Source organism: Microchirus variegatus (genome assembly GCF_963457635.1).
Source record: "Microchirus variegatus genome assembly, chromosome: 5".
In the NCBI taxonomy this organism is placed as follows: domain Eukaryota; kingdom Metazoa; phylum Chordata; class Actinopteri; order Pleuronectiformes; family Soleidae; genus Microchirus; species Microchirus variegatus.
This window is the reverse complement of record NC_139806.1, coordinates 4,178,591-4,204,739: the sequence shown is the minus strand read 5'-3', so window position 1 is coordinate 4,204,739 and position 26,149 is coordinate 4,178,591. Positions and strand designations below refer to the sequence as shown.

The window sequence follows — 26,149 nt, the reverse complement described above, 5'->3', positions numbered from 1 at the left end:
AGTGTTTAGAGAAACATCAGTCCCACAACATGAGGACAACGTAAAGACTTTAGATTTTAGTCATTGTAGTTTCACCACAAACATTAATGAAACAAAAACATTATTTCTTTTGTCGTTGTTGTTTTTTTTTTAAAGAAAAGACCCCAAGATGTCAATAAAAACGTGTATCAATAAAATCCATCGTTTGAAAAAGAAAAGCGTGACTTTTAAAAGGAGGAGTTTCACTGAATGTTTCAAAATTTAACTTACAGAAGCATCGCAGAGACTTTTTTCCGGAAGATTTTGATTGCTCTTTGGCTTCTTTTACACGGATACAAAAGCAACATTTTCTCCCAATTATGTCATCAAGTCTTTACGTCTTTATGTTGAAAAACGCCCGAAAAAACTTTTTTTTTTTTGTGGCTGAAATGAAAAGATTTGACAAATACAAACTTCCACACAATCGATAAAATCTACAGGTGTTTATGGTTTTTAAAACCAGAAAAGTACACGGTCTTATTAATATTATTATTATCATCATCAGCCACCAATGGCACCAATTAAAAACAGAAAAGTTGCTTTTTTTTTTTTTTTTTACAAAATATTCAAATGAGTCCTGTAGACCACAACATTAAAATGAAAGGACTTTAACATGGTCCGCTTTTACAAAAAAAAGAAACAAAAGAAGATCAAATGAATCTGCTGGTGTGAAACGGCTGAGCGGGGAAGTGTGTGTTTAAGGGTAAGGGTTTTTCTGCCGTGTGTTCAGAGCGTTTTCTTTTTTTTTTTTAAACTTTAAATGTCATCGTTTCACAGACCACGAGAAAGTATAAAAAAAAAAAAAGGCAACAGGGAGTAAAAAGAAGAAACGTCAACGGGGGAAAATAATAAGGCCGTGAAAGTCAATGATAATAAAGCACAATGAATGACTGAATGATTAATGGTGCGTTCCATTTGCAATAACGGCGACTTCAGACCACGTATTTGCGTACGACTGATTTAATGCGACACAAATAAAGGTAAATAAAGTGTTTTGCCGAATGCAGACGTTCCTGAAGTTGGAAATCCCGACTTTAGCCGAGTGGAACGCACCAAAACCCCAGATGTAAGTGGTACAAGTGTAGCCGCGAAAAATACACCAAAAGCAAATCATTTAGAATGCGTAACTTTGGCTACGGCGAACCTTGATCTCAATTTTGAGCGAGAAATGGAGGCACGAGGTTAAGGTGGGAGTGGCTGCGTGGAGGCGGAGTTTCAGCCAAACGGACACAACAGAATATTTGAAATAAAAACGAAAAAAACGAAAAAAAAAAACAGTTAGAGCGGGGGTCTCAAACTCCTCCAATCACGTCACGATACTCTCAACGACGATATTTAAGACGGTATTCCACGGAATTTCACAATAAAAGTGTCGCGAACGACAATAAAAACGTATTCGGGATGCAAAAATTAATCGACAAACAACAGACAGACGCGGCGGGCCGCCGAGAAATCGATTTAGGGGCCCGCCTCTGAATTAAAGGGATAGTTCTTGTTTTTGTTAAAGTGTGGCTGTATGAGTTACTGAAAACATGGCCGCCTAAGGCATAACAATGGAAAACAGATTCTCAGCCACTTCACAAAAAGATTTCATTTACTTTTCCTGCAGGAAACTGAAAAAAAAAACACGCTCTGTCCAGAGAGAAAATCATCATTTTTATCTTGCGGGGGGGAAACAGGAGCAGCTGGTTCACTGGTGGCCATTTTGTGTCAATGAGATCAAATCGAAACGCAGGCTTTGAAACAATAAAAGCACAAGATAACGATGTGGACGAAACTGAACCTAAAATCGCTGATTTTCTCTATGGAGTTTGGTGCAGGCTTCTGCAAACTTGTGATTTCTTTCACTTGTGTTTACACACGTTACTTAAAGTCGTTTTCAGACCAAAAAAAAAACTCAGCCCCACTTCAAAAAACTGCCAAACTATCCCTTTAAGCGACCTGTGGCCTCACAGTGAGCACACGGTGGACTTTAGAAGAACAACAGCTGAGTTTGAGCGAAGAAACGTTCACAGTTTGATTCGAGCAGCTGAGTCCACACACACACACACACACACTCAGCCCTCAGAGACTTTCGCAGCCTCAAAGTTGACCGCCAGTTTCCTGTGTCTCCTCTTGGAGGCGGAGCCAGGGGTGTGGCCCGTTGTCGCCGGGACGTTTTGTCTCGGCGGCGTCTGCAGGGCAGTCGTCGTCGTCGCGGTGGCGGCTCCGTCGGCGGGGTTGTTGTTGGCGGCGTGAGGGTGAGGCTGATCCACTTGCCCGCTCTGCGGCGGCTCGCTCTGGACGTGTTGCGGCGGGTTCTGGGTTTTCTGTGATTGGTTCCTGGCCACGGTGTGGGCGGCGCTGTAAAACTCCCGAGTCTCCTGGTTCTTCTTGTTGGCCGAGACTCGCTTCTTAGTGACCTGTCAGGAGACAGGAGATGAGTTTCTTAGCGTCGTGAAGAAGAAACACACACTTTCACGATTTTATAAGGCTCCATCCACACAATGCACCTCACTAGGAGTGGGAATATTTTTACGAAGAAAATATTCACATTTAAGAAGCTAAAACAAACAGAAATCCTGTTTTAACAATGAAAAAAATCTTTAAACCAATTAATCGATTATCCAAATAGTTGATGATTAACTTAGCAATCGGTTATTTGTTTCAACTCTAAGTGTCTTTTTCAGATCTATTAAGTTTTAAACATTTATCCACGATTTGATGGAATTGTTGTAATAAAAGCAATATCACATATTATATAAGTAACTGGCTGGGCGTCAACATTAGCGCATGACGCGTTGCCATGGCGACTGACCGGAAAAAAACCAGCGTGATGTCTTGTTTACGCGACTCCCGATTGTTAAAATGAGTCTCTAAAGTAACGATAAACTTTAAAAAACAGAGTCACACATACGCAGTAACACAGGTACGCTGGTTATTTGTAGCGCTGCTCTTTTCCTTTAATAAACAGACCGCTCCAGTTCGGCTGTAGGCGCGCTAGCAGCGCTAAAGCAGCTAACGGAGCTAACGGAGCTAACTGGTAAACATGACGGCGTTTGGATTTGCTCGCCTGCATTTACCTGTAAGGGGATGAACTGGTTGTGCGAGCCGATGGGCGGCGCCGCCGCCGTCGCTGTGGGCTGAGGGCGGGCGGCGCCGGGGAAAGTCCCCGCCGCTCCGAAAAACGGTTGGTTCTGGTGGTGCGGAGGCAGCGGCATCCCCCACATCGGGGGAGGACCGTAACCCTGGTGAGGCAACAGTAAACCGCCTGCAGGAGGAAACGGAAAAGAACATTCAAATCTGAATTTTAACATGGGAGTGAATGGGAGCTCTGACAGGAACTTTCTTCGCTTTTAAGTGAATTTCAGAAAAAGTGCAAGTCGTATGAAAATTAAAACACCACACAGGGTTAGACAACAACCATAGCAATGTTTTGGTGCAAAAAAAAATGTCAGTTTAAGTTGTAAATTGTGGGCACGAGTTTGTTTTTGAGATTTTTGAGATTATTTTCCTAGAGTGTGACAACAGCACGCCCACACACATTAAAAAAAAAGTACAACACTTAAACTGCGATTGTTTAAAAAGTGTAATATGTATCAAAATGTTGATTTAGGTGAAAAAAGTCCCAAATTTTGTGACTCGTTTAAAGTTTCAACCACGTTTTTACGTCAAAGTATGACGACACTGTGAGGCTCCAAAGAAGGCTTGTTTTTTTTCGATTTTTACAGATTGTTGACTGTTTGCCATTCATGTGTATGTGGAATACATTTGTTGCCGTATGTTTTTTTTGCCATTTTTGTCGCCGTGGTTACACAAAACGCTTAGAAAAGTCATAGCACGCGATTCCCGACCAAACCGCACGTATTTCATATATAAGATGTGTTGGTTACCTTGTTGGTTAAAGACCCGATTCATGGCTCCCATTGGTGGAGGTCGTATGTGACCCATCCCCGGGTACAGAGGAGGTGGGAGTGGGAAGCCCGATCCCACCGAGTTCTGCAGTTACACACAAGGGTCAGCAATGTGTTAATGTCAACAATTATTCTTCATTAAGACCAGATAGACTCAAACGAGTGTGTGTGTGTGTGTGTGTGATGTACCAGTCTCTGAAGGGCAAAGAAGGCAGCGTTTTCCTTGGCGTCGTTTTCAGACTGGCACTGTGGTCCGTGAACCATCAGCCCGTTAGACAGTTTCACCTGACACACGACGAGACCCTGCGTGTGAAGGCAAATATACACAAAACAGCGGTGCCAAATTATTTAAAAACGCAGGAATATATGCGAGTAACGCGATGTGAGGCGTGAAGCACGGAAACATCTTTATTTTATGTCAGTTATTTAAAAGAAGTACACATTAGATTAGACTTAATTGATCTCACACTGGGTAAATTCTCAGAGAATAAAACAGAACATGAAAAACTCATGAAAATAATTTCATTTTTGGGTCATAAAGGTCTTAAAGCGGAACTAGACCGGAAGTTCCTATTAACGCTGTTTTTTTAGTGTGTATCTGCGTCATTACCTTGTTTATGAAGCCCTGACGGTTCGAAACAAACAGTTCAGCCATTGCTGAGAACGTTGTGTTTTATTGTAATCTCGGGCTCAACGAGATCACTGAAAATCCCGTAATAGTTACGTAAACAGCGGTTCTCCTGAACAACCGATCCTCCTGCTCCGGGCGGTAGTCCGGGCACATCCGGTTACGTACATTGAACCGCAGAAGAAGAATAACGTCCGTTGTGGAGGTGTTTCACGAGCGACAGTGTCTTCTGACTCTGGGTCTGACTCCGGTTTAAAGTCATAAAAGGGACTGCGGCGGGAAGTCGTGACGAAGCTACTTTTAAACACTGTTAAAAACAATGTTTTGATAATGAGGAGCAGTGCATCCACCGTTCCAGAGGGGGGCGCTGCGCTTCTGAGAACGGATGTGCTGGATAGTACTGGCCAATCACAAGACTCTGTCTTCTGGGGGTGAAAGTTCACTCTGAATTCTCGCAGCAGAAAAACAGCGGCAGAAAATAGGATTTCTATCGGCTCGTTTACAGCAACTCGGAGGTTTTTGACCATAAAAACAAGTTAATGTATGTAAGTAGACCTCCATAACTAACATATATGTGCAACAGGACCACTCTTTGTGACCTTTAAAGGTGGCGTTACCTGTCTGTTGCGTATAGAGCTGAACTCGGGCGGTGCCATGCCTAAGCCCACACAGACGCAAGCCAGCTCTGACACTTTATTCGACAGCAGAGCGTTGGGGAGGTTTGTGGGCGGAGCAGACGCAGGAGGAGCCGACGGCACGTCGCCGTGTGGCGAGTTCATCTTTGCCGCTGGAGGAGGAGGAGGAGGAGGAGAAACAGGGATGAATAAAAAAAAAGACTTTTGTGTGATGGCGTAAATCAGCCGGAGGTCGTAGGAGTGGGTTTCTTGCCGAGTTTCTTGGACGAGCGTCTCCTGTTCTGCTGCTGACCACCAGGGGGCGTGGAGTTGGCCGTGTCCTGGACAGACGGACTCTCTGGGCTGGAACTGTCGATCTTAAGCATCTCCTTCAGCACCATGGTTCCCTTCTATAACAACAACGACGGCATGCACAAAACTGAGGTCAAACTATGTCGTCCATATTGTGTCTTTCTCAATGATACACTTCTACCGATATACACGACTGTTCCGCCGTAAACCGCGAAGAACGTTGACCCCCGTGTCTCCGGTACTCACCATGGCGAAGGACTGTGGAGACAGTGGGCCGTCGGACTCGCTGCTGGGCGCTTGTGCAGGAGCGAGAGGAGCAGCAGGAGGAGGTGGCGTTTGCTGGCTCCCTGTAGAGATCTTAAGACTGGCAATGAGGTCCTCAAACTCAGTCGAAGCCTAAGTGACGAAGAAAAGTGACAAGATGCTGTAGAAGGAAAAGTTTCCACCACCGTAGTTCACTACGCCGTGTTCCAAATTGAGATGAAATGAGTGGAAACAATGGAGAAAACAGGGACGTGCACTGCGAGTGTGTACCTTAGTGGGCGTGCTCTGTGCGGGGAAAAGGGCCTCAGCATTTTCATTCTTCTTCAACAGCCTGATGCCACCGACTGGAGCCTACACACACAGTCACATGATCACATTAGGCTATGCTAGGCTAGGCAAGTTATTAAGGGTAACTCAAAGTTATTTACATAAAATAACATTAAGATATTAAAAAAAAAGAAGCAGGTAAAATATATATGCAAAAGTAATAGTAGATTCAAAAAAAATAATAATAAAATAAAATACAAAAAAAACATGTGTGTGTTTGTGTGTGTGTGCTCACAGCTTTGTTGGACGGTGTGTGTTGGTTCTTCCCTTGCTGCGAGTATCCTTCCTGCAGCAAAACAAACTTCTTATTTTGACATTTCTACACACTCAATGAATGTTTTTTTGTTGTTGTTGTGTCGTTTTTAAAAATATCAGTAAAAGAAAAAAAAAAAAGCTTCAGGTGTAGAAGCGTTTTATTAAAGTGTCTTTATGTCCTGGCAGCCACGCCTTCAGAAACCTGAAATAATCTCTTTAAAATCAATTAATATTTTGCAACACGAGCCTAAAACTCGACAGAAGCGCTATTAACTGTGAAGTTAAGGCAGCCTAATCCTAAATCTGAGAGTATGGAGGTTGTTCCAGGTAGTGGAGGTTGTACCATGTGCATACTGTGTATATTCTGCAGACCGGTTATAATGTACATTCTACATTGTATTTTTAAACCTATTTTTATAGTCAGTGTTAATATCTTTATATATTGTACTTTATATATTCTATCTCTTTTTGGTAATGCATGTTTATTATTTATTATCCTTCTTTATTGTCTTGCTGCTGTAACACTGTAAATTTCCACACTGCGGGACGAATAAAGGACTATCTTATCTTAGTGTTTACTATGCTACAGACACACACACACACACACACACACACACACACACACACACACACACACACACACACACACACACACACACACACACACACACACACACACACACACACACACACACACACACACACACACACACACACACACACACACACACACACACACACACACACACACACACACACACACACACACACACACTTGTACTTGCTGCATACTGAGGACCAGCATTTCCACTTTATAAATCAACACAAACACAAAAATCTACTTCATGAACGACATCTACAAATAACTACTGGTTGCAGTACCATGAAATGTCTGCAGGTGGAGCCCCAGAGCAGAAAGGGCTGGAAAACTTGGAATTTTTTTTGGGTCCAAAATTTGACAAAAACGTCATATTATACTATGTTATCCAAAAGTTGAAAAAAAATAAAAATAACTTTTGGTCCAAAATTTGACAAAAAGTCATTCTATACTATGTTGTCCAAAATTAAAAAAAAAAAATTTGACAAAAACGTAATACTATACTATGTACAACTATACTATATACATATTTTTTTTTTACAAATTGAGTATAGCATGTTATAGCAACCTAAGGAAGTGATTTCAATGAAAACAAAGTGAGGACCGGCCAAAATGTCCTCAATTCGTAAAAATGACCTCACTTTGTTGGTTAAAAACCCTCACTGGTCCTCAGTATACCGCAAGAACAAGAACACACACACACACACACACACACACACACACACACACACACACACACACACACACACACACACACACACACACACACACACACTCTCTTACATGATTTTGCCAGTGAGCAGGAGGTTTGTTGGGAGGGGCCACGTTCTGTAGCGACTGCCACGCATTACCATAGTCCTCTTTATTCTGAAGGGGGATGAATAAAAGACAGATGATGTACACTACCATTCACTTAGAAATGTCCTTATTTTTGAAGGAAATGCACTTTTTTCAATTAATAATATTACATTAAATGAATCAGAAATACACTCTATACATTGTTAATGTGGTAAACGACTATTCTAGCTGCAAACGTCTGGTTTTTTAATGGAAATACATAGGTGTATAGAGGCCCGTTTCCAGTGTTCTAATGGTACATTGTGTTTGCTAATGGGGATAAAAGGCTATTGGATGATTAGAAAACCCTTGTGCAATGATGTTAGCACAGCTGAAAACAGTTTTGCTGGATCTTTGACGATATTTTCTATTCATTTTGCAAACTCTTTTGATTAATAAAAGTGTGACTTTTAATGGAAAACACACAAAAATATATGTATAGGTGACCCCAAACTTTTGAACGGTAGTGTAGCTTTACATGGTCACAAGTTGAGGACAGAGGAAATACAGGTGAGCTTACCTTGGCCTGTTGTTTCAGGATGGGACCCTTAGAGGGAGAGTTTCTGTTGCCATGTTTGTTGTTGTGCTACAGATGGAAGTGAAAATTGTTATTTGGGACAAACGATTGTGATTTAATTCTCTTATTTTCAGGAAAGGACAGAAAATTCTCCACTGACCTGTGTGGGTATGAAAGGTGACCGCGGTGAATGGTTGAGGCCGGCCAGCTGCCGTTGCGAGTGGAAGTTGGCGCCGGCAACGGGTTGAGGTTTGACGATGGCGGTGAGTTTCCGCGAGGTGTGATCCGCTCGGGCGCCGTGGGAGAGATTGATGAGAGCGCAGGGAGGCAGGCGGTAACCGCGCGGCGACGGACACCTGTGGAGACACGCGGGTGACAGGGCAGTCACGTGACCGGTCAGAAATCTGGTCTGGTTTAATAAAGCGGACACCTAAACACAGTGTACATACAGGATACACTACCGTTCAAAAGTTTGGGGTCACTTATACAATTTTTGTTGTGTTTTCCATTAAAAGTCACACTTTTGTTCATCAAAAGAGTTGGAAAATGAATAGAAAAAATAGTCAAGACATTGACAAGAATAGAATTAAGGGTTTTCTAATCATCCAATCGCCTTCTAACAACATTAGCAAACACAACGTACCATTAGAACACTGGAAATGGGCCTCTATACACCTATGTACATATTCTATTAAAAACCAGACGTTTGCAGATAGAATAGTCGTTTACCACATTAACAATGTATAGAGTGTATTTATGATTCATTTAATGTTATATACATTGAAAAAAAAAAAAAAATGATTTTCCTTCAAAAATAAGGACATTTTCAAGTGACCCCAAACCTTTCAACAGTAGTGTATGTTATAGGGCAAATGTGATCACCTGATGCTGAGACCGCCGGCAAAATCATCATCAAACAGGACCTCATAGAGAACCTCTGCCTCGCGGTCGGCTGTAAACACAAACACACAATGTGAAATGTGAAAAAGGTGCATGTTCTCCTTCATGAAATCAAAATAATATTGCAATAATTGTAAAAAAATAAAATGCTTTGACCCAGTGATCCAGGAAGTGTACTCCCAAAGGTAGAGCAGGTGGGCAGTTCAATAAATAAAGTCTTACATATTCAGTTTTGTAACTAGTTTTGGTCAATTGGGAATTGATCAAGGTCATTTGGCGTGTAACCATTCGGTTGCTGGTTTGAATCCCGACAAGGGCAGTCACCTGTTTTATCTGACCATATGGTTTGAGGACGTATGATAATTAAAATAATAATAATAATATTTTCTGGTTTCTTTGCACCATATAACAAAGAAATCAATACAAGTGAATTATTTTGGTTTGTGGGCAAAACAAGACATTTTAAATTATCGTCATTTTGAGGTTGAGGAAACATTTGATGTATGGACCAATTAAGAGAAGAAATAATCGACAATTGAAAATAACTTGTTGCAGCCAAAGAATGTGAACGCACTCACCTCCTTTGATGCCGACAACGGTTCCCCGGAGTCCCAGTGGGACGGTGAAACTCTCCCTGATGTTGACGACTCTGTCAAACAGGCGATATTCTGCGTCCGGGTCTGGAACCACGCCCTGCTGCTGCTCCAACGGCTACACACACACACACACACACACAAATACAGACATTCCTTCATTACTCCTGTTCAATCATCTAAAAAGACTTTGAGCATCTAATAAATAAATGACGTGACAGCTCTCATACGATTGTGCATCAATTCAAATGTGTTCCGACATTCATCGTCGAATGTGAACGCCAAACGTTCTCACCCTGAAGAGCAGATGAGGCTTCACGGTCACACGGACTTTCTTGGTGCTCTTCTTCACCTGAGAGTTATTTAGAGAGATTAGAGAGACGATGTTAAAAAAGGTGTAAAAACAGGACATGGATCCTTTAGAGGGCAGATGCCACAAGTTGATGTGACTGAAAGTCACCTTAGTTTTCTCCACTGCCTCCTCGATTTTCTCCACAATGGCGGTGTCCAGCACCTGTAGATCGCACGATGCTCTGCTGATGGAGCTGACTGGGTGACTTTTCAGCCATGACGTGATTTCTGCCACTCTCTCTGCCCTGTGGATTTTTGCAGCAACAACAGGGATCATTCAGAAATACACAACCAACGAAATGAAGCTCCAATATTGTAGAATCTCTTCAAAATATCTATATGAAAAGGGGTTTCACTTCTCTCATTTCCATAAATAAAAACATATATCACATGGCCATTCACGTACACTGGGTGCATGCGTGTTAACAGGAAGCAAGTGATTCAAATTTACGGGTTTTCTTGAATGCATCTCGGTATGTACATGTATGTATATCTATCAAAGCACAACAAAAGTATATATAAATCATAGGAAGCGAAGACATTTTGTCTTGTCCAAACAATGTTTGAGGGAAATTATAGGGTTAAGATTTGGTCATAGGGTTAGGACTTTAGCTGTTGTAGTGGATGTTGGGGTAATGTCGAAGTGAAGTGACCTCACCAAGTATGCTTTACGTGTGTGTGTGTTTGTGTGTATGTGTATGTTTACCCATTCTGATCAAGTCCAGGCCAGATGTCATCTTCATAGAAAACATCATCGTGACTGTTTCTGGACACGTTGTTGAAAACCTCAGAAAATCTATGAAAACATAAAATATCGATGACATTAAACATACTCGTCTACAACACGTTAGTAAACAAAACATCTCAGTTCATTATGAAACTGTGGCAGATCAAATAAGACTGGACAAGGAGTGAGAAACATTCGTTTCCCCTACACCTTGTGGAGCCGAATGTTGTATATCTGACCTTAAAGTAGTGAAACAGACATGTGACTTCCTAAGCTGCGAGTCTTTTTACCTCTCCAGGTATTCAGCCAGCAGTTCCTCCACAGCAGAAGAGTAGAGCCACTCCTTTTCAGTCCTCTTGGTGTATCCAGGAACCTCCTCGTTCTTCTTGTTGAACTTCAGGTTCAAGCCAACGTTGGCCTTTTGCTCCCCACAGGGGCTGGACGCAGAGGAGAGAAGAAGAAGAAGATTGGAGCAGAAGCCACAGTTTTAAAGACATGATTTACAGATTTAACCTCTTCTTCCCTGACCCTCCTTTTGGAGTCCCTGCTCGAAAATGACATGCCCAAACTAAATAGAGTAAACCTATGCAGTTACAAGCTCTATGTGGATTATCTTGGTATCAAAATAAAGAAAACACTTGTGAGATTCCACCAGAGGTGTAAGTTTCACTGTAGATACCACTGTGTCAGAGTAAATGTACATGGAACACAGCATAAATGAAGGATTTTTTTCTCTCGCCTAAAATATCACCTTTAAAATATGCAGTAGGAGCTTAAAAACACATGGAGGTCATGTAACAACACGTGGACATGAGCTGTGCAAAGATTGATGCTGCTGAAATAAAGCAGAGTGAAATTACAGCGGTTTTAGTAAAGAGATGTCTGGGCGTTCTCACTTTTGGCTAAGCTTGGCACCATCTGTGCCATTTGAGATTTCTTAGGTACCAAATTATTAAAAACCAATTAAATTTTATTTATATGTCAATACAGGTCTAAAAAGAACTTGTTTTGAAAAAAAAAAAAAAAAAAGTATAATAACTCGCCTAAAATCGATGCTCCCTGTGCGATGCGTAATAATAACTCTGTGGCTCTGAAGTGTCTTCAGTTACGCAGCGCCATAGCTCTGGCTTACCTTTGTCAATTAGGATGATTGACAGCTCGTTTTAAACGTCTAAACCGGTAGGATCAGACGCCGGTCTCCAAATGCGTGTGAATCACTTCATTAGCGAGTCAAAATGACATAAATGCATATGACGCATTTGGGCGGACATTCGCCCTTCTCTAATCAGAACGATCTAATGTCGCTCTGTAATGATCAATCAGACCGGGATTTGTTCCCAAAGCATGCTGGGAAGTGTAGTTCTTCATTAGAAGTGGTTTTGTTCCGGTGGAAATAATTTGTTTTGATAAACAGCAAAGGTATGACAATATTTCTGGTTGTAGTTCTTGAAAGTCAGGTGTTGTTTTGCTCTTATTTTGGGGCTGGATCCGTGAATCTTGGTCGTAGAGTGATAAAAATTGTACCGCTGGAATCTGTAGATTCTCCGCTGTCCAGCCGACACGTGTTTTTTTTGTTTACATAATCACGCTGGCGCTCCGGTGCCACTTTTCAATGTGTGCGCTGTGACGGTTTTTTTCCGCTCCTGCTGTTTGATCAATCGTTGTTTTAACTGTGTTTCGTGAACATAAGAATGATTTATATGAGCTTCTAGTTGAGTTTCTGACCTTTCTGTGGGTATGCAGCATGTCTGTGTTTGTTGAAGTTAGATATGGTTTTATGACTTAAGTCGCTGCGTGTGACGCTGCCCTCGGTACCGGGGGCAACCGTGAAGAAGAGGTTAAATGATGATATTTCTGATGGTGATGGTGATGGTGGTGGTGTACTCACTTCTTCTTAGAGCCTCTGCCGATGAAGATGCTTCCAGAGAAGCGGGAGACGAGGTAGCTGGTGATGCCGAGATGAGACGCCAGAATGTAACCAGGACTGTACCTGACGCAGTATTTCTAAAGATAACACAAAAACACATACACACACTCTCAGGCATGTATAAATAACAAGAGGCACACGGAAACTCTCAGACAAACGTGCACTGCGTCTCTTACATGCTGATTCTGGATCAGGGACTCCAGCTGCGGCTCATGCGGCACGTTGAAGACGACACGTACTCGGCCGTCTTTAATGACGTCGCTGGAATCCTGCACCTGTTCAGCCAGAGACAAAAACAAATGAGAGAGTGCATCACAAATGATGGATATTTAAAATGGTAACTGTGCAGGAAGTTGCTCATTATTGCAATTCAATATACCGAGTCATGCTTACATGTTGAGCTTACATACGTGGAACGAGAGGTTTGGCGGCATCACAAAAACACAGATAACAAATCACGTACCTCTCCCATGGCACCGTAGTACGGGTTTCCCACCATGAAGACCGTAGTTGATTGGGGGAAGAGGTCATCTAAGCTGTTAAAAGAGGTCAGTGCTGAGAAGAAGGCCTTGATGTCCTGAGGAAAAAGAAGAGTGGATGACTGTGAATGCACATAAGTGTTAATGTAGTGTGATAATAGTGTGATTTTTACACAAAGTCCAATGGAACTTCAAGGCAAGCACACCGTCTTATTAAAGGACTCATATTATACCCTATTTCTCCAAGTGAATCTAGTTCCCTGGTGTCCTAATGAACAGGTCTGTGACATGCTTTGGTCAAAAAACCTTCAGGATGAAGCACCACAGCAGTTCAATCACTCTGCCAAAACAGCCCTGTTCAGAACGCTCGCTTTTGAGTGTCTGTCTCTTTAAATATGCAAATGAGACACAGGAAACCACGTCAGCGTCTTTGAGGCTCCGGCAGCTAACAGCGGTTAGCATTTGGAAAAGCCATCATTTGCCGACTCTCGCCGGCACATTGCCGTCGTATATAAAATGTAAATCCTCAGAGGAAGTTGGAAGTTTGTGTAGAACTCTGTGCTGCACTGCGCAGCCAAGAATAGAACACTTTACAGACTTCCGCTCTTCCGGACACTATTGCCCTCGCCTGCACTCGCGCAGTTTTTAGGGACAAAGCGAGACAACAATTCCAGAAATGTGTCATTGTGCCGTAGCGATGAGTGCGGAAGTCAACATCGTGTTTATCTCCTGTACTTAGACTGAGGCGGACCACAAAAACATGACCGAGTCGTCTTTGTTCACACTTTGCCGACTCATAGGGCCTCCAGAGTCCCAAATATAAGTATTGAAATGATTAAAAAGTGGATTTGGCATAATATGTCTCCTTTAAAGCTTAGCCGCTTATACCGTTTGTTTTCATGAGATTTGTCTGTGTGTGTGTGTGTGTGTGTGTGTGTGTGTGTGTGTGTGCGAGCACCTTGACGATGGTCTGGAGGGCAAAAGGGAGAACTTGTTTGGACCACTGCTTCTCAAGTTCCACGGCTCCATTGGCTTTGGGGACAAACTTCCTTCCCGTCAGCAGCTGGCCGTACAAAACCACTGACGTCTCGTTCACAAAGATGCCTTTCCTCTTCTGGTAACTGTGAGAGTTCAAAAAGAAAAAAAAATCAGTTATATCAATCATGAGCTTTGTTATTGTAGTTTAAGGGTCTCGCAGACCTGTTTTTATTTATTTTTTAAACATTTACATAATGAAAAAATTATACATATATACAATTTTTTTTATTTGTCTTACTGTTCTGTGATTCCCTGGACATCTTTCACCCACTCCTTCTGCTCCTTGTCAGACAGACAGGTGACTTTGGTGGGAGGAGGAGACGTCGGCCTGTCGTACACTTTCTGGACGCCCGCTGGTTCCTGGAGGTAAAACCTACAGAGCACAGAGAAATCATTTATGATTCAAATAAATACAGAAAAAAAATAAACTTAATGCTACCACACAATTAGCACAGACGACACACATGCTGCATTTAGTCAACGCTAATGAGATTACTAGACGTGTCATCATCTCAATATTTCCAATGGCAGCAGGCAGCATTACATTGTTAGAGGTTAGGACTGTGCACTGTAAAATACAATAGTGAAACGTCGAATCAAATTGTCTTTTTCTCACTATGATTTAACTTTATAAAGCCTGCTGAAACACTTCTACTACAAAAAGCAGCTTTCATTCCAAAAAGGTGAGACAACAAATACATTTTCCGTTTGGCGATTGATTTAAGAGAGGCACAAACGATGCATTTCCCCCTAATTCTTACTTGGTGTCTCCATCTGACACTGCAATGATGCGCGCCTCCTCCAGATGAGGCCAGTTCACGAACACGGACTTCCCCAGCACTTGTGCGGAGACATCGTCACATATCTGGACGCGCAGAGGGGAAAAACAGAGAGTGGGCTTCAAGGGCTCAACAACAACAACAACAGAAAACGTTAACAGTTGTGCAAAGAATACGATCGATAAACAAACTTTACCGTCTCTTCTTCATCTCGGGAAAGAATCTCCAGCATCATGTTCTCTCCTCTGCTGCTCTGCTGGAACACGACCACTCCACTCTTCTTCTTATAGAACTGAACACAGAGCGCGGACGTGGACGAGAGGGAGAACGAGAGGAAAATAAATCGCCTAAAAATGGTGTGGTGTGAATTTGTCGTCGGTGTTATTATATTCCACTTTTGTTTGGTCTTCCTAAACAGGAACGATATTACATGATTTGTTGCACAGAGTCCGTCAACTGAACACAGGCTCTGTCGAGCACAACTATCAGACCTGACTGGGGGAGCGTTTGTGTGTATACAGCAGCAGTGCAGGGGTGGGCGGGTTTTTTGAGCAGGAGACTCGCTAATGAAGTAATCCACACGCATTTGGAGACCAGGCCCGATTCTAGGGAGCGTCAATTTACAGCCAGTTTCCATACTTTTTTTTTTTTTTTTTTAAACAAGTTAGTTTTAGACCAATAGAGACATATACATTAAATTAAATTAAATGAGTTTTAATAATTTGGTCCCTAAGAAATCTCAAATGGCACAGATCTCCTTTATTAAAACCTCTGTCATTTTACTCTGCTTCACTTCAGCAGCATCAAACTTGTGCAAAAAACTGCACAGCTCATGCGTTTTTGAGCTCCTACTGCAATATTTTGAAGGTGATATTTACTTAAAATGCAATATTTTTTTAGGCGAGAGAAAAAAAACCTTCATTTATGCTGTGTTCCATGTGCATTTACTCTGACACAGTGGCATCTACAGTAAAACTCACAAGCGTTATCTTTATTTTGATACCAAGATAACCCACATAGAGCTTGTAACTGCAGATATTTACTCTATTGAGTTTGGGCATGTCATTTTCGAGCAGGGACTCCAAAGAAGAGGGTCAGGGAAGAAGAGGTTAATAGCTCAATGTTGCTCTCGCCTCCATCAAAGAGATGTTTCATTATGACGACACTGAAAGCGCGCATACAGACACACACACACCTTGTGCTTGATGTGTTGCAGAGAAGGGAAGCCACAGAAGTACAGAGCTGAACGGTCCAGTCTCCTGCTGACGTGGTCCAAAGGCACCATCCAGGCGTCCATGGGGATGTTTGTAAACCTGTGCGAAGCAAACGTAGAACAGTTTAACGACATCTAACAGCAGCCTGCGGCTAAAATAAATGGCTGGAATTAATAGAAAAGACATTGGTGAACATTTAATACTGAAAACAATAACTTCATACTGTATAGGATCACGATATAAACTTTGAGGACTAAGAATGACCTCAATATAAATCAATATACTGTAGAGCTGCTTTCAGACATGTACTGAAGTATGTGGACGGCCGGACCGTACAAAAGTCACTCCAGATATTCTCCAGAACTTCTCCTGCCAATGTGGAAACAGACCACGAGAATCCCCAAACAATCTGCTATCGGGAATGTGTCCAACTCAGACAATCTCCTGCTGTCATCAGCTTAGAATGTGTCAACACCTCATTCTCAAAGTCCATGTCTGACAATGGATTGTGTTGGCTCACAGTCATTTTAAATCATTTACAGCATCATCCCAACACTGATCATTTCAAGTCACACAAAATTCTACATTCATGTGGATGAGGTGCGAGTCAACGAGCGTGTTTCTACCCGACGTGGCAGTGGACGATGTCGGGGAACAGCTGAGGCAGCAACGACGTGTACGCGAAGTCGGCCTCGCCGTCGTAAGAGTAGACGGCGCACTCCGTGTGTCGATTCCTGGACTTCTCCTCTTTGGTCAGCTGGTAATTGCAGGGATCCATGGCTGCGAGTAAACACCGCTGTTCACCAAACACAAACATGGTGGTTATATCGTTAGGTGTTTTTTCTTTTTTCCTCAATATTATTTTCTCCAATTGTTGCGAGTGTGAGTTTACCTCATCTATGAAGGGGATGAGCACCACAGCCTCCCACTCCTGCTGCTTGCCGTTCAGGTCCGTTTTGAAGTCAAGTGGGTAGTACTCGATGATGGTGGAATTTTCACTGGTCATCAGGTGCTGAAACAATGACATCGATATATGATCATCTTTAAGTTTGAAGACATATTTTCGATCAACCAAGGCTTTGTTTGGGCTGTCCAAAAGAATGGAAGTCAATACTAGTCCCTAAAAGGAAAGGTGTGTGTGTGTGTGTGTGTGTGGTGTGTGTGTGTGTGTGTGTGTGAGAGAGAACGTTACCCTGTAAGCCTGAGGCAGCAGCTCCGCACTGGCAGCAGGCAGGACTCCCAAAAGCTGCTCAAAGGGCATGAAGGGTTTTCCAAGGTCGAAGGTTAATTTGAGGTGAGCGATATTCCTGATGTCAGACAGGAAGGGTGCGTAGTGGTAGGGGTAGTACCTATAGACACACACACACACACACATATATAAATATATACATATTATACATACTTTCATAAAAAGACTGATTCTGCTTCTGCTGGTTAGAGACACGTGAAACTTCACTGTGTGAAGCCACAATAAACGTACGAGAAATGAAATAGAATGGATTGAGATGTAATTACCAGCTCCAGGATTGAACTCCGTGGTAATAATAATGGAGAATCCACTGGATGCCTTCCACGTAACACTTGGCCTGTTTGGCAAGAAACTCACTGCAAATGGTTGAAAAAAACAGTTAACAGACAATTCTCACTGAAATTATGTGATTATTTTAGAAAAAAAAAGCAGACTCCCTTTACATTCTCTTTCTACTGTGCAAACACACATTTGAAAAGTGATACCGGTTTGTGTGTGCGTCTCATATCGTGACTCACTCAGACACGACGTCCACGCCCATCTTGGTCATATAGTAGGTGCGTTTGTACTGCCTGAACTCCGTTTCAAACATGTCGTCCTCCTCTTCCTCGTCGTCGGCCATCTTTCCTCCTCCAGTGACCCCGTCTGATGAGGTCAGCGCTGCCAGACAGAGGGAAGAATCCTACACGAACAAACAACTGATACATTACGGGGAACAGGTGTGCGGGGAATGTTTATGTGTTTGTTTTAAGTCACCGCATGTTTACCTCGGCCTTGTTAGAGCGTTTGCAGGCGGCTTCCTTCTCTGCTGCTCTTCCTGCCGCCTCGTTCAAGTATTTGTTTCCGACTTTACTCTCAAACCACTTCAAGTCCACAAACACCTCGCTGAAATGTTCCCGGTCAAACTGAGTGGAGGAGGAATGAGGAGACCGAAACATTATTGTTTACATATAAAAGACGCCCTGACCACTTCAGACAAAAAAATATCTAGATTCAAAGATTAATGGCGAGGTAGGGGATTATAGAAAAATCTGGCCTTGCAAAACAAATCTGCAAAATACTGTCCAGTAATTTACGTAAAGGTGAATGAAATAATTCTCTTAAAATAAAGTATAAATGTTTCTTGTTTATCCATTCAAAACCATATGAAGTGTATCATCGAGGTCATAAAGGTTTGGGAAACTTTCCCCTAAAACACACTTTTATGCCTCGATCACCTCCGTTCTGGTGAGAAAACAAATGTACTCTAAGCTTCACAGCAGGGACTCACCTCTGCAAGCTTCTCCATGTACTTCTCAAAGTTTCTGAGGTTTAGATGGCCGTTCTCGTTCAGATAACCTGGGGCAGAAACACAATGTTTGTTATTATTACGATTCAAAGAAAGACAGAGAGAGAAAAGGAGAACTTAACATACATTACAACTTTTCCACAACAAGGAAAAGACTTGGTTTTCAAATGTTTTGCCAGGATTTGTGTGTGTGTGTGTGTGTGTGTGTGTGAGCCTCACCCCCCACACTGGGTAGTACACTGATGTAGGTCCTGTACAACAGTGGCAGAGCATCGTGGTTGATGTGAAGATGAGGGAGGTGAGGGATGAAATCGTTTCCCACGAGGAAGCCCATGAGGATCCAGTCGTCTATTATTCGCTCCAAGTCATAATCAGAACCAATGTGATTCTGAAAAAAGCAAATATACATTAAAAAAAGCACAAATAAAGTAATAAAGCAGAACAATGTAACGACCGCTGAAACTAATAAATGTATCCGTTTCACAATCCAAAATGATTCAGTTCATTCATTGTCATATGGAGCAAAGAAACAAATATCAGAGAACCTGTTTTAATTATTTAAATTAAAACAGTGTATGTGTGTGTGTTTTACCCTGAGCGGAGAGAACTCATAGTCGATGTACTCCCTCATCAGAGACAAGTGAAGTAAGTGAAATGTCGTCTCCTCTGGAGCTGTTATCCTGGTTGAGACCAAAAAGAAAGACGAGAGCAGAGTTTAGACAGAGGAAAAACAAAAAAAAAAAACTCAAATGGTGTATAGTGTGTTGCTGTCAGGAAATGACTGCAACACATTTGATATCACAGTAACCTGAAGTGGTGATATTTCACCCCAGAAACAAAATGAACGACGACGACGACGACTAGAAAAGCATGTCACACCTTTTCTGAGATTTCTTTCCTCCGAAGCGGACTTCTTCTCTGAGCAGGGAGAAGTTCGGCTCGTGGCTCGTTAAACCCAACATTATCTACGACACAGAGAGCAAAACTGGAAATCAACATTCTACACATCGAGACAACTGTCTGTATTCAAACTAAATTAACCTTTAAAAGAAGGAAAGTAGGATTTCAAAGGGTTGTTTATGTTTGAACATTGCAAAGTAAGAACAAATACATGTCGATCAGTGTTGGGAACAAGATCAAAAAGTTCCAAATATATTCCAAAATAATTAAGGTTTGTTTGTAATGTTGCTCTTATTCTGCTTTATTACATTAATTGTGCAGTTTAGGCCAAAATAAGCCTTTTAATATTTGTTTTTGGTCGCCGATTTTGAGAAATGTGTGTTAAACTAGTTTTTAATTCAAGAATAAAACAAACAGAAATAATTATTGAGAAATTCAAAACAAAATGTAAAACAACACGAATATTTACTGAAAATAATTTAAATAATAAAACAAATTCTGCATGAAAATAAGTAAAAAAAATGTGTATAATATATAAAAAAGCTCCAAACACCAGCAAGTAAATAACAAATTATGTCATGTTAATAACAGAAATGTTATTATTGTATCATCATATTTCAGTTTACTATCTTCTTGTGAGGCGTTGAGGACTAAACTCATACATTTCAGGTCAATTATATCCAATTAATTGTCTTAAAACGTTAGACGGATAATATCAATCAACTATACCAGGTCGGCATCCAGGCCATAAAGGCAGTGACGGGTGTTGGGGTCGTGACTGGGCTTTGAGTTCTCCGAGCGAATAAACTCCATGATTTTATGTTCTCCTTCCCCTGGGGTCTGTAAGGAGAAAATCACACTGTCAGCACCAACAATATTTACTGCAAAAAGTGAAAAGGGGGATTTAAAAACACAAACCTCGTGACCAGAAAGGTAAACTCTGACATTCTGCCACATCCTGTCCGTGGAGAGTTTGTTGTGGACAAAATATTTCAGCTGCTCCTGAAGTCTCGCCATGAATTCAGTACCTGGAGAGAGGATGCGATTTCAATGAATATAACATTAACTGAATCATAAATACACTCTATACATTGTTAATGTGGTAAACGACTATTCTGGCTGCAAACGTCTGCAATGATGTTAGCACAGCTGAAAACAGTTTTGCTGGCTCTTTGGCGAAAGGGGAAAATTATTATTTTGAATAAAATTCATTATCTCTAATCTTGTCAATGTCTTGACTATATTTTCTATTCATTTTACAACTCTTTTGATGAATAAAAGTGTGACTTTTAATGGAAAACACAGACAAACTGTATAGGTGACCCCAAACTTTTGAACAGTAGTGGATATACAAGGTTTGCTGTGAAAAGTATTAACAAGACAGGGATTGAAACATAGTCAAAACTAACTGCACACGTTCTCTCCTAAAACTGCTCACTCCCCCATACCAAAGTCCATAAAGAAAATGTGTGTTTTTAGCTCATGGGGACACAGGAGTTGCAAGTCTACTACGGCACATTTGCACTTCCTAATATTTCCTGTGTGCTGTGATGGAAAATTGCAGATTATTCCCCTGGTATTTGGTGCAGGGAGTGAGCGGTTTACAATCCAAAACAACCATCAGTATCTTGTTTGAAGAAGGCGAGATTAAAAAGGCAAACACATTCTTAAGATAGTGTACACTTAAACAGGTGTGGGTTTAAGTAGGTGAGGCTTGACTAAAATCTACTCAGGGGTTTCTGGTTCGATTCCTGGTTCCTCTACTCCTGCATGTGAACGTGTCCTTGAACAAGACTTCAAAATACCTCTGTGAATGTATGATGGGAATGTGAGTGGTTACTGTATATACAATACACCTCATTCATCATGTTTGGGCCACTTGGGAATATCTGACTGCAGTGTCAAATTGAAAAGATATACAATTACATTTATAGATTTAGATTTTTTCTTGTATAGAGAGTTAGAAAACAAACGAACTACACTCAAATTCTCAGTTTGACAATTTATACTTGTGGTGTTAAGTCTCTGCAAAGATGGAGAGAGCTTCCCTACCAGGAGTGATACAGTTTGAATCGAAGCGAGCCTCTGTAGGAAGGACCTCTCCTTTGTCCAGGGCCTTTTTTATCTTGTCCTCTGCTTCTTTGGCAGACCTTAACAAAAAAACAACAAAAACACACACAGCATCAGGTTAGAGTCAAAGGCTTGTGTTGAGTTTCTGTCTGCAATCTGGTTTCTTCAGCAATGATAATTTAGCATGTTTGAGGCTCACCCAGTCGAGTAAACGGACAATTCTAATGACATACATCTTTTATAAACTACAGAAATTATACCAGACGGTGTACAAATATATTTGGAAGCACAGTTTAGTCATGAAATGAAAAGCTACTTCAGTTATATTTAACAAACAATCCTGTTCACGTGTTTAGGAGGTTGAGGAGAGGAGCAAGTACATGTTAAGACTGCAACTAAACCCTCACCAAAGCTAATTTCCAACAATCGATCCATCATTTTAACTGTTGATTAATCAATAAGTGGTTCATAAAGTTTCAGAAGAAAGAGGTCCTTGAATGTCTACTTTCGTCAATAAACCAAATATATTCACTTGACATTGATGGACCAGCCAATTACACCATTAGCAAAATAGTTTAGTAGTTGATAACATGATTTATTGACTAAACGTCACAGTTGTTCTTCTTTTATTCTGAAAAATACTTAATACCAATAAACAACTAATTAAATCAAGTTCTCTGATTTTTCAGCTTATTAAATGTTTAGTTTGTGGACAAAACAGGACATTTCAGACCAAACAAGTAATCACTTAATCAAGAAAATATTCAACAGATTAATCAATTGTGAAAATAAATGAGTAAATATAAATTTAAATTCCAATCTGTCCGTGTTCCTTGCATCATCTACCTGAATCTCCTCCCTCTCTGCTGGTTCATCTTCGCCCTTGGTGCCACACCGTCCACGGCCATGAAGAAGACCTTGCGAGGCTTGATAATCCTGAAGAGCACCTCCAGGTAATGGAAGATGTCGGCAAAAATCTTTTCCTCAGAGATACGAAAGTGGACATCCTCGTCGTTTGGGTGGGAACACTGGTGGATAATCCCATTCATGTCCAGGTAGAGATTATCAAACTCTGGGATCTGAGGAGACACAGAACAAATAAATATATATAATGCAACGACTATGGTTAAATAGTATGTAAAATATAAGTTATATACAAGTGTGTGGTTGTGTTTACATTCGTTGACAACCAAGTTTGTGTCCCTCTCCCACTCTGCACAATATCCAAACCTAATTCTCCGCTCATAAACCTCAGGTCATGTCTGAAAACGGCGGCGTATGAACCAGGAAACAGGGTATACTTCATGTGACAACCTTTGGTTGTCATTAAGAGAAAGGATGTTTGTCTTTGTCACAAGCCAGAAGCATTCTAGTAGGATCCTCTCACCGAATGCAGACAATGAATCCCAAAACATCTAACTACAATGACAAAAACAACGTTAGTAACACGGGGTGTTATTTTTAAGTGACGGCCCTCAAAGATGTTAAAGGTGGACATAAACTATAGTTTGTTCAATATAAAGACAGTTGCATGGGAACCGGAGGACAATATACAGTATTCTCACAGCTGTGGTCAAGAGCGCTTACAATAACTTGATCATAATTTATTTCAATTATCAGGAAACCCATTAATAGGGCAAAATGCTCATTCTGCATCCACTTATTCTGAATCTGAAACCTTTTGTTTTTATTTAAATGTGGGTATACTTTGTTACTTGACTAAATTGTAACATTGCATCATTCTGTAAGTTCTGAGAAAACGCATTTTTCTGAAAGCTTCCAGACACAAACAAAAGATAAAGAAAGCCTCGCCCATTTACTTTTACAACACCAAAAACATCGTATTTTCGCAATTATAACAAACAATATTTCAAATTGCACTTATTGTTGGAGTTTCTATACTTTAACACTGTCTACATCTTTATGATTGTCTATTGCAGTGTTGTCTTATGCAATGAGTGACACATAGAAGTGTGATACAGCTGATGAAACTGCTGCTTCAGCACTGAAACACTATCTCCCTCCTCACTACAGAAGGAACTAGGTCACTAAAGTTCAGTCCAGTTCAGGCTGAAGGAGCCTAAAAACCCGTGTAATGTGAGGACGACAAAAAATATTCTAATTTTTCCCCCCAAATGAACCACAAATTGTAAAAATCCTCAAAATAAATAAAGCCCCGGTGGCTGTAAACTAGCTTTTCATTTCTGATTACTTTACAGCTCAGCTAACCGACTGCGTTAGGTGCTAATTGTGACCCAGAATGTTCTTTCAAAACAAAGACATAAATAAACACACATGGTACGTTATGTTCATTTTGCGCCCATTTTAATGTGAAAATGTGAACACGTAGAAGACCAAATTAGTGCACATTTGCGCACTAATGTTACGTTTGAAACGAATATACGTGATTAAACTGAGGCAGACTTGGCTTGCTAACAAAAGCGCTGCTCTGTGGCCGGATATTAACAGAGTAAAAACCTACGTGGAATCAAACAAAAGTTCCACGCTCTTCTACATTTTTGTTGATAGCCGGGAGCTAGCGAAGCTAACGCCCGGGAAGCTAACGCTATGTTTCTCACCTGATGTTCCTTGACAACTTCACTGAGACACGGGTAGCGCTCCGAGATCCATCGGTAAAATTTCGGAACCCCCATCTTCACCTCGAAACCTTCAGAGTCGGGGTCGAGTGTATTTTAAAGTCAAACGTGGAAACAGAAAGCCGGGGATAGCGAAGACAACTTGCTTTGACTGGAGTCGGGTTTTGTTTCCGGCGGCCTCTAACTTGCCATTTGTCTGTGGTCCGTCTGCGAAAACGTTCCGCCGCTACACGCAAAACAATCGTTCCCATTACTGATGATTTTTTTTTCATTAGTTTTATTTTTTATTTAGCTTTGCCTTTTTGGTTTTTGAAATAATATCGCTTTTAAATGTAGTTGTTAATTTTTATGTTAGTATTTTTTTATTTATTAAATTTGTTTCGTTGTTGTTATCTATCTATTTGCTGCCACCTTGTGGCCATGTAAAGTAAAGTACATATACTTTACCCCCATTTATTTTTGCTTTTCTCACATCCAAACCAGATGATTTTGAGTTAAATAAAAATAATAAAATAAAGATGTTAAAATAAAATATCTCATGCTGTTTCAGTGACACTGGAATAAAACAACATTATTGTTCATTTTTAGTATTAAAAGTACAAATACCAGGTGTCCATATAATCCCATTCTGGCCTGTGCAGTTGGATAAATATGGACTTAAATAATGTCTTAATTTTTTATCTTATTGAACATAAAAAGTACTGAAAACAAAGAGGGACACTCAAAAACACAAAAAACACATGGTCAATCGCAGTCAACAATGATAATTTAGGTGTACTTGGCACAACATTTCTAGAGGGAATAGTTTGTATAGTTAACTTGGAAAAGTTATTGCACGTATATATTTATTAAAGCATGTAAAATAAGGACAAATTAAACATTTATGGTGCACACAACCTTTCACTTTTTCACAGAATCCCACAGGAATTGGGCACACACATCAATTGTGATATTAAACTCCAGTAATTAATGATCTTGAGGCCTTAATAATGGACAAAATCAGTGATTACTGTATATAATGAATGTGAGATAAATATGAACACATGTACAGAGCTGTGAATGGGACTCCTTTGACGGGGCGTTTAGAGAAAACGTATAATTCACTTTATTGAACCGTTCTTTGAGCGTCTCTGCAGATGTCGAGCTGTGAAAACTTTGTTTTTACCCATCTGTCATGTCATCAGAGAAGACGACATCACAGAGATTCCAAAAGTGTCAAAGTGGAAGTCTCTCCTTGCAGGAATATTATGGTTTTCACACGACATATTAACGGCCACCGGTGTAAAGACAAACAGTCTGTGGCTCTCTGGTGTTTTCCGTTAATACGGACGCGTTCTGGGAGACTGCAGATTGAACAGATTTACAAGGGCCCCGAGCGCCCCCCCCCCCCCACCCCCCCGCGAGACCAATCACGGACGGTAAACACATAACTCTCGCACAACAACGCTCGGGAGGAGGCTAAAAGTGCCAAACGGATCACGCAAGAAAAACATAACCAAACCAGACAAAAATCGTTTGGAAATAATTTATTCAGTTATACAAATACAAAACACCTCTCTCACTCAAGTCATCATAAAACAGGCAGGTCCTTTGGCCGCGTTTTGGCCAAATCGCCATGATGTGTCGACGTGGATCTACGCTCCACGGGAAACCCCGACAGCAGTTACAATGCAGCTCGGATTGGGTTTTTTTTTACCTACAGTTTATGTGAAGAGAAACTCCATTGCTACTTAAGAAAATATGATTCCGTGAGGTTTTTGTATTCTTTGACCCC

General features: G+C 41.0%; 2 protein-coding genes across 2 annotated transcripts; both read right to left on the bottom strand.

The window, feature by feature from the left end:
• LOC310926705 (5'-3' exoribonuclease 1-like) lies at positions 1 to 17,532 on the bottom strand (the record flags this gene model as incomplete). The annotated part of the gene is made up of 29 exons (XM_083888889.1): positions 1 to 2,420; positions 3,081 to 3,268; positions 3,891 to 3,996; positions 4,101 to 4,214; positions 5,157 to 5,326; positions 5,428 to 5,563; positions 5,712 to 5,861; positions 6,000 to 6,080; positions 6,292 to 6,342; positions 7,693 to 7,776; positions 8,267 to 8,332; positions 8,424 to 8,619; positions 9,146 to 9,215; positions 9,742 to 9,874; positions 10,052 to 10,108; positions 10,217 to 10,352; positions 10,814 to 10,903; positions 11,125 to 11,271; positions 12,723 to 12,838; positions 12,938 to 13,036; positions 13,225 to 13,338; positions 14,199 to 14,361; positions 14,517 to 14,651; positions 15,040 to 15,137; positions 15,254 to 15,349; positions 16,253 to 16,370; positions 16,898 to 17,067; positions 17,164 to 17,283; positions 17,464 to 17,532. 29 exons carry the CDS (start codon positions 17,530 to 17,532, stop codon positions 2,076 to 2,078), a joined length of 3,618 nt encoding a protein of 1,205 aa, XP_083745015.1. The 3' UTR covers positions 1 to 2,075.
• Positions 17,533 to 18,034: 502 nt separating this feature from the next.
• On the bottom strand, positions 18,035 to 24,442 carry LOC310926704 (5'-3' exoribonuclease 1-like; the record flags this gene model as incomplete). The annotated part of the gene is made up of 11 exons (XM_083888888.1): positions 24,358 to 24,442; positions 22,625 to 22,857; positions 21,761 to 21,858; positions 20,627 to 20,736; positions 20,438 to 20,548; positions 19,688 to 19,773; positions 19,401 to 19,488; positions 19,028 to 19,196; positions 18,791 to 18,858; positions 18,288 to 18,425; positions 18,035 to 18,202 (listed from the first exon to the last, which is right to left on the bottom strand). Exons 1-11 carry the CDS (start codon positions 24,430 to 24,432, stop codon positions 18,035 to 18,037), a joined length of 1,344 nt encoding a protein of 447 aa, XP_083745014.1. The 5' UTR covers positions 24,433 to 24,442.
• Positions 24,443 to 26,149: the final 1,707 nt, after the last annotated feature.